The sequence below is a fragment of the Oncorhynchus keta genome, chromosome 1 (genome assembly GCF_023373465.1).
Source record: "Oncorhynchus keta strain PuntledgeMale-10-30-2019 chromosome 1, Oket_V2, whole genome shotgun sequence".
Lineage (NCBI taxonomy): Eukaryota > Metazoa > Chordata > Actinopteri > Salmoniformes > Salmonidae > Oncorhynchus > Oncorhynchus keta.
Genome location: NC_068421.1, coordinates 11,111,854 through 11,131,767, shown reverse-complemented (window position 1 = coordinate 11,131,767; position 19,914 = coordinate 11,111,854). Strand labels below are relative to the sequence as shown.

The following is a 19,914-nucleotide window of genomic DNA, read 5'->3' as shown; positions in this document are numbered from 1 at the left end:
TACAGGGTTAATGTGGAGGCTATATACAGGGGGGCACCGGTACAGGGTTAATGTTGAGGCTATATACAGGGGGTAGAGGTACAGGGTTAATGTGGAGGCTATATACAGGGGGTACCGGTACAGAGTCAATGTGGAGGCTATACACAGGTACCGGTACAGGGTTAATGTGGAGGCTATACACAGGGGGCACCCCGGTACAGGGTTAATGTGGAGGCTATATACAGGGGGTACCGGTACAGAGTCAATGTGGAGGCTATACACAGGGGTACCGGTACAGGGTTAATGTGGAGGCTATATACAGGGTGTTACGGTACAGAGGTCAATGTGGAGGCTATATACAGAGGTACCGGTACAGGAGTTAATGTGGAGGCTATATACAGGGTGTTTGCAATCGGTACAGGGTTAATGTGGAGGCTATATACAGGGTGTTACGGTACAGGGTTAATGTGGAGGCTATATACAGGGTATTACGGTACAGAGTCAATGTGGAGGCTATATACAGGGGTACAGGGTTAATGTGGAGGCTATATACAGGGGTACAGGTTAATGTGGAGGCTATATACAGGGGTACAGGGTTAATGTGGAGGCTATATACAGGGTACAGGGGTTAATGTGGAGGCTATATACAGGGGTACAGGGTTAATGTGGAGGCTATATACAGGGGGTACAGGGTTAATGTGGAGGCTATATACAGGGGTACACAGGTTAATGTGGAGGCTATATACAGGGGTACAGGGTTAATGTGGAGGCTATATACAGGGTGTTACGGTACAGGGTTAATGTGGAGGCTATATACAGGGTGTTACGGTACAGGGTTAATGTGGAGGCTATATACAGGGTGTTACGGTACAGGGTCAATGTGGAGCTATATACAGGGGTACGGTACAGGGTTAATGTGGAGGCTATATACAGGGTACAGGGTTAATGTGGAGGCTATATACAGGGGTACAGGGTTAATGTGGAGGCTATATACAGGGTACAGTACAGGTTAATGTGGAGGCTATATACAGGGTGTTACGGTACAGGTTAATGTGGAGGCTATATACAGGGTGTTACGGTACAGGGTTAATGTGGAGGCTATATACAGGGTGTTATGGTACAGAGTCAATGTGGAGGCTATATACAGGGTGTTATGGTACAGAGTCAATGTGGAGGCTATATACAGGTGTTATGGTACAGAGTCAATGTGGAGCTATATACAGGGTGTTATGGTACAGAGTCAATGTGGAGGCTATATACAGGGTACGGTACAGGGTCAATGTGGAGGCTATATACAGGGTGTTATGGTACAGGGTTCAATGTGGAGGCTATATACAGGGTGTTTGCCGGTACAGGGTTAATGTGGAGGCTATATACAGGGTGTTACGGTACAGGGTTAATGTGGAGGCTATATACAGGGGTTACCGGTACAGGGTTTAATGTGGAGGCTATATACAGGGTGTTACGGTACAGGGTTAATGTGGAGGCTATATACAGGGGTACCGGTACAGAGTCAATGTGGAGAGCTATATACAGGGGTACGGTACAGGGTATAATGTGGAGGCTATATACAAGGGTGTTTACGGTACAGAGTCAATGTGGAGGCTATATACAGGGGGTACCGGTACAGGAAGTTAATGTGGAGGCTATATACAGGGGGTTACGGTACAGGGTTAATGTGGAGCTATATACAGGGTACGGTACAGGTTAATGTGGAGGCTATATACAGGGTGTTACGGTACAGGGTTAATGTGGAGGCTATATACAGGGTTACGGTACAGGGTTAATGTGGAGGCTATATACAGGGGTACCGGTACAGGGTCAATGTGGAGGCTATATACAGGGTGTTACCGGTACAGGGTTAATGTGGAGAGCTATATACAGGGTATTACGGTACAGGGTTAATGTGGAGGCTATATACAGGGTGTTACGGTACAGGTCAATGTGGAGAGCTATATACAGGGTGTTACGGTACAGAGTCAATGTGGAGGCTATATACAGGGGTACGGTACAGGAGTTAATGTGGAGGCTATATACAGGGTGTTACGGTACAGAGTCAATGTGGAGGCTATATACAGGGTGTTGCCGGTACAGGGTTAATGTGGAGGCTATATACAGGGGTTACCGGTACAGAGTCAATGTGGAGCTATATACAGGGTGTTACGGTACAGGGTTAATGTGGAGGCTATATACAGGGTGTTACGGTACAGGGTCAATGTGGAGGCTATATACAGGGTGTTACGGTACAGGTCAATGTGGAGGCTATATACAGGGTGTTACGGTACAGGAGTTAATGTGGAGGCTATATACAGGGGTTACGGTACAGGGTTAATGTGGAGGCTATATACAGGGGGTTGCGGTACAGGGTTAATGTGGAGGCTATATACAGGGTGTTACGGTACAGAGTTAATGTGGAGGCTATATACAGGGTGTTACCGGTACAGGGTTAATGTGGAGGCTATATACAGGGTGTTACGGTACAGGGTCAATGTGGAGGCTATATACAGGGTGTTACGGTACAGGTCAATGTGGAGGCTATATACAGGGTGTTACGGTACAGGGTTAATGTGGAGGCTATATACAGGGGTTACCGGTACAGGGTTAATGTGGAGGCTATATACAAGGGTGTTACGGTACAGAGTCAATGTGGAGGCTATATACAGGGTGTTACGGTACAGGGTCAATGTGGAGGCTATATACAGGGGTACCGGTACAGAGTCAATGTGGAGGCTATATACAGGGGGCACCGGTACAGGGTTAATGTGGAGGCTATATACAGGGGCACCGGTACAGAGTTAATGTGGAGGCTATATACAGGGGTACGGTACAGGGTTAATGTGGAGGCTATATACAGGGGGCACCGGTACAGGGTTAATGTGGAGGCTATATACAGGGGTTACGGTACAGGGTCAATGTGGAGGCTATATACAGGGGTTTACGGTACAGGGTCAATGTGGAGCTATATACAGGGGTTACGGTACAGGGTTAATGTGGAGGCTATATACAGGGGTTACGGTACAGAGTTAATGTGGAGGCTATATACAGGGTGTTACGGTACAGGGTCAATGTGGAGGATATATACAGGGTGTTACGGTACAGAGTCAATGTGGAGGCTATATACAGGGTGTTACGGTACAGGGTCAATGTGGAGGCTATATACAGGGTGTTACGGTACAGGGTCAATGTGGAGGCTATATACAGGGTGTTACGGTACAGGGTCAATGTGGAGGCTATATACAGGGTGTTACGGTACAGGGTCAATGTGGAGGATATATACAGGGTGTTACGGTACAGAGTCAATGTGGAGGATATATACAGGGTGTTACGGTACAGAGTCAATGTGGAGGCTATATACAGGGTGTTACGGTACAGGTTAATGTGGAGGCTATATACAGGGGTACCGGTACAGGGTCAATGTGGAGGCTATATACAGGGTGTTACGGTACAGGAGTCAATGTGGAGGCTATATACAGGGGTTACGGTACAGGGTCAATGTGGAGGCTATATACAGGGTTATTTACGGTACAGGGTTAATGTGGAGGCTATATACAGGGTGTTACGGTACAGGGTCAATGTGGAGGCTATATACAGGGTGTTACGGTACAGGGTTAATGTGGAGGCTATATACAGGGTGTTACGGTACAGAGTCAATGTGGAGGCTATATACAGGGTGTTACGGTACAGGGTTAATGTGGAGGCTATATACAGGGTGTTACGGTACAGAGTCAATGTGGAGGCTATATACAGGGTGTTACGGTACAGGGTTAATGTAGAGCTATATACAGGGGTTACGGTACAGGGTTAATGTGGAGGCTATATACAGGGTATTACGGTACAGGGTTAATGTGGAGGCTATATACAGGGTGTTACGGTACAGGGTCAATGTGGAGCTATATACAGGGTGTTACGGTACAGGGTCAATGTGGAGGCTATATACAGGGGTTACGGTACAGGGTTAATGTGGAGGCTATATACAGGGTGTTACGGTACAGGGTTAATGTGGAGGCTATATACAGGGTGTTACGGTACAGAGTCAATGTGGAGGCTATATACAGGGTGTTGCGGTACAGGGTTAATGTGGAGCTATATACAGGGTGTTGCGGTACAGGGTTAATGTGGAGGCTATATACAGGGTGTTGCGGTACAGGGTTAATGTGGAGGCTATATACAGGGTGTTACGGTACAGGGTTAATGTGGAGGCTATATACAGGGTGTTACGGTACAGGTTAATGTGGAGGCTATATACAGGGTGTTACGGTACAGGGTTAATGTGGAGGCTATATACAGGGTGTTACGGTACAGGGTTAATGTGGAGGCTATATACAGGGTGTTTACGGTACAGGGTTAATGTGGAGGCTATATACAGGGTGTTACGGTACAGGGTTAATGTGGAGGCTATATACAGGGTGTTACGGTACAGGGTTAATGTGGAGGCTATATACAGGGGTGTTACGGTACAGGGTTAATGTGGAGGCTATATACAGGGTGTTACGGTACAGGGTTAATGTGGAGGCTATATACAGGGTGTTACAGTACAGGTTAATGTGGAGGCTATATACAGGGTGTTGTTACGGTACAGGGTTAATGTGGAGGCTATATACAGGGTGTTACGGTACAGGTCAATGTGGAGGCTATATACAGGGTGTTACGGTACAGGGTTAATGTGGAGGCTATATACAGGGTTACGGTACAGAGTTAATGTGGAGGCTATATACAGGGTGTTGCGGTACAGGAGTCAATGTGGAGGCTATATACAGGGTATTGCGGTACAGGGTTAATGTGGAGGCTATATACAGGGTATTTACCGGTACAGGAGTTAATGTGGAGGCTATATACAGGGTGTTTACGGTACAGGGTCAATGTGGAGGCTATATACAGGGTATTACGGTACAGGGTTAATGTGGAGGCTATATACAGGGTGTTACGGTACAGGGTTAATGTGGAGGCTATATACAGGGTTGCGGTACAGGGTTAATGTGGAGGCTATATACAAGGGTGTTGCGGTACAGAGTCAATGTGGAGGCTATATACAGGGGTTACGGTACAGGGTTAATGTGGAGGCTATATACAAGGGGTTACGGTACAGAGTCAATGTGGAGGCTATATACAGGGGTACCGGTACAGGGTTAATGTGGAGCTATATACAGGGTGTTACGGTACAGGGTTAATGTGGAGGCTATATACAGGGGTACGGTACAGAGTTAATGTGGAGGCTATATACAGGGGTTACGGTACAGAGTTAATGTGGAGGCTATATACAGGGTGTTACGGTACAGGGTCAATGTGGAGGCTATATACAGGGGTTGCGGTACAGGGTTAATGTGGAGGCTATATACAGGGTACGGTACAGGGTTAATGTGGAGGCTATATACAGGGTATTGCGGTACAGGGTTAATGTGGAGGCTATATACAGGGTGTTACGGTACAGGGTTAATGTGGAGGCTATATACAGGGTGTTACGGTACAGGAGTCAATGTGGAGGCTATATACAGGGTACGGTACAGGGTTAATGTGGAGAGCTATATACAGGGTGTTACGGTACAGGGTTAATGTGGAGGCTATATACAGGGTGTTACGGTACAGAGTTAATGTGGAGGCTATATACAGGGTGTTACGGTACAGGAGTTAATGTGGAGAGCTATATACAGGTGTTACGGTACAGAGTCAATGTGGAGGCTATATACAGGGTGTTACGGTACAGGGTTAATGTGGAGGCTATATACAGGGTGTTACGGTACAGGGTTAATGTGGAGGCTATATACAGGGTGTTACGGTACAGGGTCAATGTGGAGGCTATATACAGGGTGTTACGGTACAGGAGTTAATGTGGAGGCTATATACAGGGTGTTACGGTACAGAGTTAATGTGGAGGCTATATACAGGGTGTTACGGTACAGGGTTAATGTGGAGGCTATATACAGGGTGTTACGGTACAGGGTTAATGTGGAGCTATATACAGGGTGTTACGGTACAGGGTTAATGTGGAGGCTATATACAGGGTGTTACGGTACAGAGTCAATGTGGAGGCTATATACAGGGTGTTACGGTACAGGAGTTAATGTGGAGGCTATATACAGGGTGTTTACGGTACAGAGTCAATGTGGAGGCTATATACAGGGTGTTACGGTACAGGGTTAATGTGGAGGCTATATACAGGGTGTTACGGTACAGGGTCAATGTGGAGGCTATATACAGGGTGTTACGGTACAGGAGTTAATGTGGAGGCTATATACAGGGTGTTACGGTACAGGGTCAATGTGGAGGCTATATACAGGGTATTTACGGTACAGAGTCAATGTGGAGGCTATATACAGGGTGTTACGGTACAGGAGTTAATGTGGAGGCTATATACAGGGTGTTACGGTACAGGGTTAATGTGGAGGCTATATACAGGGTGTTACGGTACAGAGTCAATGTGGAGGCTATATACAGGGTGTTTACGGTACAGGGTTAATGTGGAGGCTATATACAGGGTGTTACGGTACAGGAGTCAATGTGGAGGCTATATACAGGGTGTTACGGTACAGGGTCAATGTGGAGGCTATATACAGGGTGTTACGGTACAGGGTTAATGTGGAGGCTATATACAGGGTGTTACGGTACAGAGTCAATGTGGAGGCTATATACAGGTGTTACGGTACAGAGTTAATGTGGAGGCTATATACAGGGTGTTACGGTACAGGGTCAATGTGGAGGCTATATACAGGGTGTTACGGTACAGAGTTGTGGAGGCTATATACAGGGGTACAGGGTTAATGTGGAGGCTATATACAGGGTGTTACGGTACAGAGTCAATGTGGAGAGCTATATACAGGGTGTTACGGTACAGGTTAATGTGGAGGCTATATACAGGGTGTTACGGTACAGGAGTTAATGTGGAGGCTATATACAGGGTACGGTACAGGGTTAATGTGGAGGCTATATACAGGGTGTTACGGTACAGAGTCAATGTGGAGGCTATATACAGGGTATTACGGTACAGGGTTAATGTGGAGGCTATATACAGGGTGTTACGGTACAGAGTTAATGTGGAGCTATATACAGGGTACGGTACAGGGTTAATGTGGAGGCTATATACAGGGTGTTACGGTACAGGGTCAATGTGGAGGCTATATACAGGGTGTTACGGTACAGGGTCAATGTGGAGGCTATATACAGGGTGTTGCGGTACAGGAGTTAATGTGGAGGCTATATACAGGGTGTTTGCGGTACAGAGTCAATGTGGAGGCTATATACAGGGTGTTACGGTACAGGGTCAATGTGGAGGCTATATACAGGGTGTTACGGTACAGGGTTCAATGTGGAGGCTATATACAGGGTGTTACGGTACAGAGTTAATGTGGAGGCTATATACAGGGTGTTGCGGTACAGAGTCAATGTGGAGCTATATACAGGGTGTTACGGTACAGAGTTAATGTGGAGGCTATATACAGGGTGTTACGGTACAGGGTTAATGTGGAGGCTATATACAGGGTGTTACGGTACAGGGTTAATGTGGAGGCTATATACAGGGTATTACGGTACAGGAGTTAATGTGGAGGCTATATACAGGGTATTTACGGTACAGGAGTCAATGTGGAGGCTATATACAGGTGTTACGGTACAGAGTTAATGTGGAGGCTATATACAGGGTACGGTACAGGGTTAATGTGGAGGCTATATACAGGGTGTTACGGTACAGGGTTAATGTGGAGGCTATATACAGGGTTTACAGGGTTAATGTGGAGGCTATATACAGGGTGTTACGGTACAGGGTTAATGTGGAGGCTATATACAGGGTATTACGGTACAGGGTTAATGTGGAGGCTATATACAGGGTGTTACGGTACAGGGTTAATGTGGAGGCTATATACAGGGTGTTACGGTACAGGGTTAATGTGGAGGCTATATACAGGGTACGGTACAGGAGTTAATGTGGAGGCTATATACAGGGTGTTACGGTACAGGGAGTTAATGTGGAGGCTATATACAGGGTGTTACGGTACAGAGTCAATGTGGAGGCTATATACAGGGTGTTACGGTACAGGGTTAATGTGGAGGCTATATACAGGGTGTTACGGTACAGGGTTAATGTGGAGGCTATATACAGGGTGTTACGGTACAGGAGTTAATGTGGAGGCTATATACAGGGTGTTACGGTACAGGAGTCAATGTGGAGGCTATATACAGGGTTGTTGCGGTACAGAGTCAATGTGGAGGCTATATACAGGGTGTTACGGTACAGGGTTAATGTGGAGGCTATATACAGGGTGTTACGGTACAGGGTCAATGTGGAGGCTATATACAGGGTGTTACGGTACAGGGTCAATGTGGAGGCTATATACAGGGTGTTGCGGTACAGGTTAATGTGGAGGCTATATACAGGGGTGTTACGGTACAGGGTCAATGTGGAGGCTATATACAGGGTATTACGGTACAGGAGTCAATGTGGAGCTATATACAGGGTGTTACGGTACAGGAGTTAATGTGGAGAGCTATATACAGGGTATTACGGTACAGGAGTTAATGTGGAGGCTATATACAAGGTGTTACGGTACAGAGTCAATGTGGAGGCTATATACAGGGGTACCGGTACAGGAGTTAATGTGGAGGCTATATACAGGGTGTTACGGTACAGAGTCAATGTGGAGGCTATATACAGGGTGTTGCGGTACAGGGTCAATGTGGAGGCTATATACAGGGTGTTGCGGTACAGAGTCAATGTGGAGGCTATATACAGGGTACCGGTACAGGGTTAATGTGGAGGCTATATACAGGGTGTTACGGTACAGGTTAATGTGGAGCTATATACAGGGTGTTACGGTACAGGGTTAATGTGGAGGCTATATACAGGGTGTTGCGGTACAGGGTTAATGTGGAGGCTATATACAGGGTGTTACGGTACAGGGTCAATGTGGAGGCTATATACAGGGGTACGGTACAGGGTTAATGTGGAGGCTATATACAGGGTGTTACGGTACAGAGTCAATGTGGAGGCTATATACAGGGTGTTACGGTACAGAGTCAATGTGGAGGCTATATACAGGGTACGGTACAGGGTCAATGTGGAGCTATATACGAGGGTACGGTACAGGAGTTAATGTGGAGGCTATATACAGGGTGTTTGCGGTACAGGGTTAATGTGGAGGCTATATAGAGGGTGTTACGGTACAGGGTCAATGTGGAGGCTATATAGAGGGTGTTACGGTACAGAGTCAATGTGGAGGCTATATACAGGGTGTTACGGTACAGGAGTTAATGTGGAGGCTATATACAGGGTGTTACGGTACAGGTTAATGTGGAGCTATATACAGGGTGTTACGGTACAGGTCAATGTGGAGGCTATATACAGGGTGTTACGGTACAGGTTAATGTGGAGGCTATATACAGGGTGTTACGGTACAGGAGTTAATGTGGAGGCTATATACAGGGTGTTACGGTACAGGGTTAATGTGGAGGCTATATACAGGGTGTTACGGTACAGGGTTAATGTGGAGGCTATATACAGGGTGTTGCGGTACAGGGTTAATGTGGAGGCTATATACAGGGTGTTACGGTACAGAGTCAATGTGGAGGCTATATACAGGGTGTTTGCGGTACAGGGTCAATGTGGAGGCTATATACAGGGTGTTACGGTACAGAGTCAATGTGGAGGCTATATACAGGGTGTTACGGTACAGGGTTAATGTGGAGGCTATATACAGGGTGTTTTACGGTACAGGGTTAATGTGGAGGCTATATACAGGGTGTTTACGGTACAGGGTTAATGTGGAGGCTATATACAGGGTGTTACGGTACAGAGGTTAATGTGGAGGCTATATACAGGGTGTTACGGTACAGGAGTTAATGTGGAGGCTATATACAGGGTGTTACGGTACAGGGTTAATGTGGAGGCTATATACAGGGGTGTTACGGTACAGGGTTAATGTGGAGCTATATACAGGGTGTTACGGTACAGAGTCAATGTGGAGGCTATATACAGGGTGTTACGGTACAGGAGTCAATGTGGAGGCTATATACAGGGTGTTACGGTACAGAGTCAATGTGGAGGCTATATACAGGGTGTTACGGTACAGGGTCAATGTGGAGGCTATATACAGGGTGTTGCGGTACAGGGTTAATGTGGAGGCTATATACAGGGTGTTACGGTACAGGGTTAATGTGGAGGCTATATACAGGGTGTTACGGTACAGGGTCAATGTGGAGGCTATATACAGGGTTTGCCGGTACAGAGGTTAATGTGGAGGCTATATACAGGGTGTTACGGTACAGGGTTAATGTGGAGGCTATATACAGGGTGTTGCGGTACAGGTTAATGTGGAGGCTATATACAGGGTGTTACGGTACAGGGTTAATGTGGAGGCTATATACAGGGTGTTACGGTACAGGGTTAATGTGGAGGCTATACAGGGGTATTACGGTACAGGGTTAATGTGGAGGCTATATACAGGGTTGCGTACAGGTTAATGTGGAGCTATATACAGGGTGTTACGGTACAGGGTTAATGTGGAGGCTATATACAGGGTGTTACGGTACAGGGTCAATGTGGAGGCTATATACAGGGTGTTACGGTACAGGGTTAATGTGGAGGCTATATACAGGGGTATTACGGTACAGGGTTAATGTGGAGGCTATATACAGGGTGTTACGGTACAGGGTTAATGTGGAGGCTATATACAGGGTGTTTACGGTACAGGGTTAATGTGGAGGCTATATACAGGGTGTTACGGTACAGGGTTAATGTGGAGGCTATATACAGGGGGTACGGTACAGGGTTAATGTGGAGGCTATATACAGGGTGTTACGGTACAGGGTTAATGTGGAGGCTATATACAGGGTGTTACGGTACAGGAGTTAATGTGGAGGCTATATAGGGTGTTACGGTACAGGTTAATGTGGAGGCTATATACAGGGTTTGCCGGTACAGGGTTAATGTGGAGGCTATATACAGGGTGTTACGGTACAGGGTTAATGTGGAGGCTATATACAGGGTGTTGGTACAGGGTTAATGTGGAGGCTATATACAGGGTGTTACGGTACAGGGTTAATGTGGAGGCTATATACAGGGTGTTACGGTACAGGGTTAATGTGGAGGCTATATACAGGGTGTTTACGGTACAGGGTTAATGTGGAGGCTATATACAGGGGTACCGGTACAGGGTTAATGTGGAGGCTATATACAGGGTGTTACGGTACAGGGTTAATGTGGAGGCTATATACAGGGTGTTACGGTACAGGAGTTAATGTGGAGGCTATATACAGGGTGTTACGGTACAGGGTTAATGTGGAGGCTATATACAGGGGTACCGGTACAGGGTTAATGTGGAGGCTATATACAGGGTGTTACGGTACAGGGTTAATGTGGAGGCTATATACAGGGTGTTACGGTACAGGAGTTAATGTGGAGGCTATATACAGGGTGTTGCGGGACAGGGTTTAATGTGGAGGCTATATACAGGGTGTTACGGTACAGGGTTAATGTGGAGCTATATACAGGGTGTTACGGTACAGGGTTAATGTGGAGGCTATATACAGGGTGTTACGGGACAGGGTTAATGTGGAGGCTATATACAGGTGTTACGGTACAGGAGTTAATGTGGAGGCTATATACAGGGTACGGTACAGGGTTAATGTGGAGGCTATATACAGGGTATTTGCGGTACAGGAGTTAATGTGGAGGCTATATACAGGGTGTTACGGTACAGGGTTAATGTGGAGGCTATATACAGGGTGTTACGGTACAGGGTTAATGTGGAGGCTATATACAGGGTGTTACGGTACAGAGTCAATGTGGAGGCTATATACAGGGTGTTACGGTACAGGGTTAATGTGGAGGCTATATACAGGGTTGCGGTACAGGGTTAATGTGGAGGCTATATACAGGGTGCGGTACAGGGTTAATGTGGAGGCTATATACAGGGTGTTACGGTACAGGGTTAATGTGGAGGCGATATACAGGGGGTACAGGGTTAATGTGGAGGCTATATACAGGGTGTTACGGTACAGGGTTAATGTGGAGGCTATATACAGGGGGTACAGGGTTAATGTGGAGGCTATATACAGGGTGTTACAGTACAGGGTTAATGTGGAGGCTATATACAGGGTGTTACGGTACAGGGTTAATGTGGAGGCTATATACAGGGTGTTTACGGTACAGAGTCAATGTGGAGGCTATATACAGGGTGTTATGGTACAGAGTCAATGTGGAGGCTATATACAGGGTGTTATGGTACAGAGTCAATGTGGAGGCTATATACAGGGTGTAACGGTACAGGGTTAATGTGGAGGCTATATACAGGGGGTACCGGTACAGGGTTAATGTGGAGGCTATATACAGGGTGTTACGGTACAGGGTTAATGTGGAGGCTATATACAGGGTGTTACGGTACAGGGTTAATGTGGAGGCTATATACAGGGTGTTACGGTACAGGGTTAATGTGGAGGCTATATACAGGGGTACCGGTACAGGGTTAATGTGGAGGCTATATACAGGGTGTTACGGTACAGGGTTAATGTGGAGGCTATATACAGGGGGTACCGGTACAGGGTTAATGTGGAGGCTATATACAGGGTGTTACGGTACAGGGTTAATGTGGAGGCTATATACAGGGTGTTACGGTACAGGTTAATGTGGAGGCTATATACAGGGTGTTACGGTACAGGGTTAATGTGGAGGCTATATACAGGGTGTTACGGTACAGGGTTAATGTGGAGGCTATATACAGGGTGTTACGGTACAGGGTTAATGTGGAGGCTATATACAGGGTGTTACGGTACAGGGTTAATGTGGAGGCTATATACAGGGGTGTTACGGTACAGGGTTAATGTGGAGGCTATATACAGGGGTTACGGTACAGGAGTTAATGTGGAGGCTATATACAGGGTGTTACGGTACAGGGTTAATGTGGAGGCTATATACAGGGTGTTACGGTACAGGGTTAATGTGGAGGCTATATACAGGGGGTACCGGTACAGGGTTAATGTGGAGGCTATATACAGGGTGTTACGGTACAGGGTTAATGTGGAGGCTATATACAGGGTGTTACGGTACAGGGTTAATGTGGAGGCTATATACAGGGGGTACCGGTACAGGGTTAATGTGGAGGCTATATACAGGGTATTACGGTACAGGGTTAATGTGGAGGCTATATACAGGGGGTACCGGTACAGGGTTAATGTGGAGGCTATATACAGGGTGTTACGGTACAGGGTTAATGTGGAGGCTATATACAGGGTGTTACGGTACAGGGTTAATGTGGAGGCTATATACAGGGTGTTACGGTACAGGGTTAATGTGGAGGCTATATACAGGGTGTTACGGTACAGGGTTAATGTGGAGGCTATATACAGGGTGTTACGGTACAGGGTTAATGTGGAGGCTATATACAGGGGGTACAGGGTTAATGTGGAGGCTATATACAGGGTGTTACGGTACAGGGTTAATGTGGAGGCTATATACAGGGTGTTACGGTACAGGGTTAATGTGGAGGCTATATACAGGGGGTACAGGGTTAATGTGGAGGCTATATACAGGGGGTACCGGTACAGGGTTAATGTGGAGGCTATATACAGGGGGTACAGGGTTAATGTGGAGGCTATATACAGGGGGTACAGGGTTAATGTGGAGGCTATATACAGGGTGTTACGGTACAGGGTTAATGTGGAGGCTATATACAGGGTGTTACGGTACAGGGTCAATGTGGAGGCTATATACAGGGTGTTATGGTACAGAGTCAATGTGGAGGCTATATACAGGGTGTTACGGTACAGAGTCAATGTGGAGGCTATATACAGGGTGTTACGGTACAGGGTTAATGTGGAGGCTATATACAGGGTGTTACGGTACAGGGTTAATGTGGAGGCTATATACAGGGTGTTACGGTACAGGGTTAATGTGGAGGCTATATACAGGGTGTTACGGTACAGGGTTAATGTGGAGGCTATATACAGGGTGTTACGGTACAGGGTTAATGTGGAGGCTATATACAGGGTGTTACGGTACAGGGTTAATGTGGAGGCTATATACAGGGTGTTACGGTACAGGGTTAATGTGGAGGCTATATACAGGGTGTTACGGTACAGGGTCAATGTGGAGGCTATATACAGGGTGTTACGGTACAGGGTTAATGTGGAGGCTATATACAGGGTGTTACGGTACAGGGTTAATGTGGAGGCTATATACAGGGTATTACGGTACAGGGTTAATGTGGAGGCTATATACAGGGTATTACGGTACAGGGTTAATGTGGAGGCTATATACAGGGTATTACGGTACAGGGTTAATGTGGAGGCTATATACAGGGTGTTACGGTACAGGGTTAATGTGGAGGCTATATACAGGGTGTTACGGTACAGAGGTCAATGTGGAGGCTATATACAGGGTGTTACGGTACAGAGTCAATGTGGAGGCTATATACAGGGTGTTACGGTACAGAGTCAATGTGGAGGCTATATACAGGGTGTTACGGTACAGGGTTAATGTGGAGGCTATATACAGGGTGTTACGGTACAGGGTTAATGTGGAGGCTATATACAGGGTGTTCCGGTACAGGGTTAATGTGGAGGCTATATACAGGGTGTTACGGTACAGGGTTAATGTGGAGGCTATATACAGGGTGTTACGGTACAGGGTTAATGTGGAGGCTATATACAGGGTGTTACGGTACAGGGTTAATGTGGAGGCTATATACAGGGTGTTACGGTACAGGGTTAATGTGGAGGCTATATACAGGGTGTTACGGTACAGAGTCAATGTGGAGGCTATATACAGGGTGTTACGGTACAGGGTTAATGTGGAGGCTATATACAGGGTGTTACGGTACAGGGTTAATGTGGAGGCTATATACAGGGTGTTACGGTACAGGGTTAATGTGGAGGCTATATACAGGGTATTACGGTACAGGGTTAATGTGGAGGCTATATACAGGGTGTTACGGTACAGGGTTAATGTGGAGGCTATATACAGGGTGTTACGGTACAGGGTTAATGTGGAGGCTATATACAGGGTGTTACGGTACAGGGTTAATGTGGAGGCTATATACAGGGTGTTACGGTACAGGGTTAATGTGGAGGCTATATACAGGGTGTACCGGTACAGGGTTAATGTGGAGGCTATATACAGGGTGTTACGGTACAGGGTTAATGTGGAGGCTATATACAGGGTGTTACGGTACAGGGTTAATGTGGAGGCTATATACAGGGTGTTACGGTACAGGGTTAATGTGGAGGCTATATACAGGGTGTTACGGTACAGGGTTAATGTGGAGGCTATATACAGGGTGTTACGGTACAGGGTTAATGTGGAGGCTATATACAGGGTGTTACGGTACAGGGTTAATGTGGAGGCTATATACAGGGTGTTACGGTACAGGGTTAATGTGGAGGCTATATACAGGGTGTTACGGTACAGGGTTAATGTGGAGGCTATATACAGGGTGTTACGGTACAGGGTTAATGTGGAGGCTATATACAGGGTGTTACGGTACAGGGTTAATGATAGTCAAACAAACATGTAGGTAGAGGTAAAGTGACTAAGCATAGATAATAAACAGAGAGTTGCCTGAACAGGGGGTCAATGCTAAAGGATCAGGTGGCCATTTGATTAGCTGTTCAGGAGTCTTATAGCTTTGGGGGTAGAAGCTGTTAAGAAGCACTTTGGAACTCAATGTGCTTTGTGTCCAACTGTGTGTAATGTCTGAGAGAGGGAGGACTGTGGTTTTCTTATTTTGGAGTGTTTGTGTGACGGCCAGGGAAACGATGTGACTGTTGGAATTTTTGGTCCAGTTGGCGTCAAACACATGGCTCTGGGCCAAACCAATGGAGGGAGGAAAAAAAAAAAACACTTGTTGTTGAAATAGCCTACCCTGTCACCTCTCGACTCAGAGTGGTTCTGGTGAAACTCTTTTCCAGCTGCCTACTCTAAAAGAATCTTTAGTTCTTCTTAACCCACCTGAAGAGAGAGCAGGTGTTGTCCAGTCCGATGTTGAACACCCCATCCTCTCTCACACTCTTCCTGTGTACTGTTCCTCCAAAAACCTTATTCATCATCTGGGGAGAGGACAATTGATCATTAGACTCTTCAAATCTGCATTTTCTTTTTTATTGATTGATTGAAAGATGTCATTTCAATTTGTATGTGATCATAAGAAAGTGATTCTTAGTGGGTCTTATATTTTATCAATTGATCTGTCTAGACAAACCGTTATTGACTGTAGGTGGTGAAATCATGAACCCTGAGTTTTATGCTAAGGGATTTTTGGGCTAGGGTTTCATGTACAGTGCCTTCGGGAAAGTATACAGACCCCATTACTTTTTCTACATTTTGTTGCCTTATTGGATTGAATAAAATAAAGTAATCATCAATCTACACACAATAACCCATTATGACAGATCAATCTACACACAATAACCCATTATGACAGATCAATCTACACCCCCATTATGACAGATCCCACACAATAATTATGACAAAGATCAACTACACAATAACCCATTATGACAAAGATCTATCTACCCAATACCCCATAATGACAAAGATCAATCTACACCCAATACCCCATAATGACAAAGATCAACTACACACAATAACCCATTATGACAAAGATCAATCTACACACAATAACCCATTATGACAGATCAATCTACACACAATACCCCATTATGACAAAGATCAATCTCCACACAATAACCCATTATGACAGATCTACACCCAATACCCCATAATGACAAAGATCAATCTACACCCAATACCCCATAATGACAAAGATCAACTACACCCAATACCCCATTATGACAAAGATCAATCTACGCCCAATACCCCATAATGACAAAGATCAATCTACGCCCAATACCCCATAATGACAAAGATCAATCTACGCCCAATACCCCATAATGACAAAGATCAATCTACGCCCAATACCCCATAATGACAAAGATCAACTACACACAATAACCCATTATGACAAAGATCAATCTACACCCAATACCCCATAATGACAAAGATCAACTACACACAATAACCCATTATGACAAAGATCAATCTACACCCAATACCCCATTATGACAAAGATCAACTACACACAATAACCCATTATGACAAAGATCAATCTACACCCAATACCCCATTATGACAAAGATCAATCTACACACAATACCCCATGACAAAGATCAATCTACACACAATAACCCATAATGACAAAGATCAATCTACACACAATAACCCATTATGACAAAGATCAATCTACACACAATAACCCATAATGACAAAGATCAATCTACACACAATAACCCATAATGACAAAGATCAATCTACACACAATAACCCATTATGACAGATCTACACCCAATACCCCATTATGACAAAGATCAATCTACACACAATACCCCATGACAAAGATCAATCTACACACAATAACCCATTATGACAGATCTACACCCAATACCCCATAATGACAAAGATCAATCTACACACAATACCCCATTATGACAAAGATCAATCTACACACAATAACCCATAATGACAAAGATCAATCTACACCCAATACCCCATAATGACAAAGATCAATCTACACACAATAACCCATAATGACAAAGATCAATCTACACCCAATACCCCATAATGACAAAGATCAATCTACACACAATAACCCATAATGACAAAGATCAATCTACACACAATAACCCATAATGACAAAGATCAATCTACACCCAATACCCCATAATGACAAAGATCAATCTACACACAATAACCCATAATGACAAAGATCAATCTACACCCAATACCCCATTATGACAAAGATCAATCTACACACAATAACCCATAATGACAAAGATCAATCTACACACAATACCCCATAATGACAAAGATCAATCTACACACAATAACCCATAATGACAAAGATCAATCTACACCCAATACCCCATGACAAAGATCAATCTACACACAATACCCCATGACAAAGATCAATCTACACACAATAACCCATAATGACAAAGATCAATCTACACCCAATACCCCATTATGACAAAGATCAATCTACACACAATAACCCATAATGACAAAGATCAATCTACACACAATAACCCATAATGACAAAGATCAATCTACACCCAATACCCCATTATGACAAAGATCAATCTACACCCAATACCCCATTATGACAAAGATCAATCTACACCCAATACCCCATTATGACAAAGATCAATCTACACACAATAACCCATAATGACAAAGATCAATCTACACCCAATACCCCATTATGACAAAGATCAATCTACACCCAATACCCCATTATGACAAAGATCAATCTACGCCCAATAACCCATTATGACAAAGATCAAACTACACACAATAACCCATTATGACAAAGATCAACCTACACACAATAACCCATTATGACAAAGATCAATCTACACCCAATACCCCATGACAAAGATCAATCTACACCCAATACCCCATTATGACAAAGATCAATCTACACACAATAACCCATAATGACAAAGATCAATCTACACCCAATACCCCATGACAAATATCAATCTACACACAATAACCCATTATGACAAAGATCAATCTACACACAATAACCCATTATGACAAAGATCAATCTACGCCCAATAACCCATTATGACAAAGATCAATCTACACACAATACCCCATTATGACAAAACAAAAACAGGTTAAAGATTTGTTGCTAATTTATTAACAATTATAAACAAAAATACCTTATTTACATAAGTATTCAGATCCTTTGCTATGAGACTCGACATTTAGCACAGGTGCATCCTGTTTCTATTGATCATCCTTGAGATTTTTCTACAACTTGATTGGCGTACACCTGTGGTAAATTAAATTGATTGGACATGATTTGGAAAGGCACACAGCTGTTTATAAAAGGTCCAACAGTTGACAGTGCATGCCAGAGCAAAAACCAGGCCATGGGGGATTGTCCGTAAAGCTCAGAGAAGGGATTGTGTCGAGGCACGGATCTGGGGAAGGGCACCAAAAAATGTCTGCAGGATTGAAGATTCCCAAGAACACAGTGGCCTCCATCATTCTTAAATGGAAAAAGTTTGGAACCACCAAGACTCTTCCTATATCTGGCCGCCCGGCCAAACTGAGCATTTGGGGGAAAAGGGCCTTGGTCAGGGAGGTGACCAAGACTCCGATGGTCACTCTGACAGAGCTCCAGAGGTCCTCTGTGGAGATGGGAGAACCTTCCAGAAGGACAACCATCTCAGCAGCACTCCACTAATCAGACCTTTATGGTAGAGTGGCCAGACGGAAGCCACTCCTAAAAGGCACATGACACCCAGCTTGGAGGACTAAAAGGCCCCTAAAAACTCTGACCATGAGAAATAAGATTCCCTGGTCTGATGAAACCAAAATTAAACTATTTGGCCTGAATGCCAAGCGTCACGTCTGGAGGAAACCTGGCACCATCCCTACGGTGAAGCATGGTGGTGGCAGCATCATGCTGTGGGGATGTTTTTCAGCAGCAGGGATTGGGAGACTAGTCAGGATTGAGGGAAAGATGAACAGAGCAAAGTACAGAGAGATCCTTGATGAAATCCTGCTCTCAGGACCTCCGACTGGGGTGAAGGTTCACCTGCCAACAGGACAACGACCCTAAGCACACAGCCAAGACAACACAGGAGTGGCTTCGGAACAAGTCTCTGAATGTTCTTGAGTGGCCCAGCCAGAGCCCGGACTTGACCCTGATTGAATATCTCTGGAGAGACCTGAAAATAGCTGTGCAGCGACACTCCCCATCCAACCTGACAGAGCTTGAGAGGATCTACAGAGAAGAATGGGAGAAACTCCCCAAATACAGGTGTAGCTTGTAGCGTCAAACCCAAGAAGACTTGATGCTGTAATCGTTGCCAAAGGTGCTTCAACACAGTACTGAGTAAAGGGTCTGAATACTTATGTACATTTAATATTTCCATTTTTTTTTA

The 19,914-nt window shown here is 45.1% G+C and overlaps 1 protein-coding gene across 2 annotated transcripts in view; it reads right to left on the bottom strand.

Annotated features, from left to right (window-relative positions):
* LOC118373398 (GMP synthase [glutamine-hydrolyzing]-like) overlaps positions 1-19,914 on the bottom strand; it is a 50,105-nt gene that overhangs the window by 25,398 nt on the left and 4,793 nt on the right. For both annotated transcript variants that reach the window (XM_052500604.1, XM_052500592.1), the window contains exon 4: positions 15,908-16,005. In XM_052500604.1, coding sequence (XP_052356564.1) covers positions 15,908-16,005 — 98 coding nt within the window. The remainder of the gene's footprint in view (positions 1-15,907; positions 16,006-19,914) is intronic.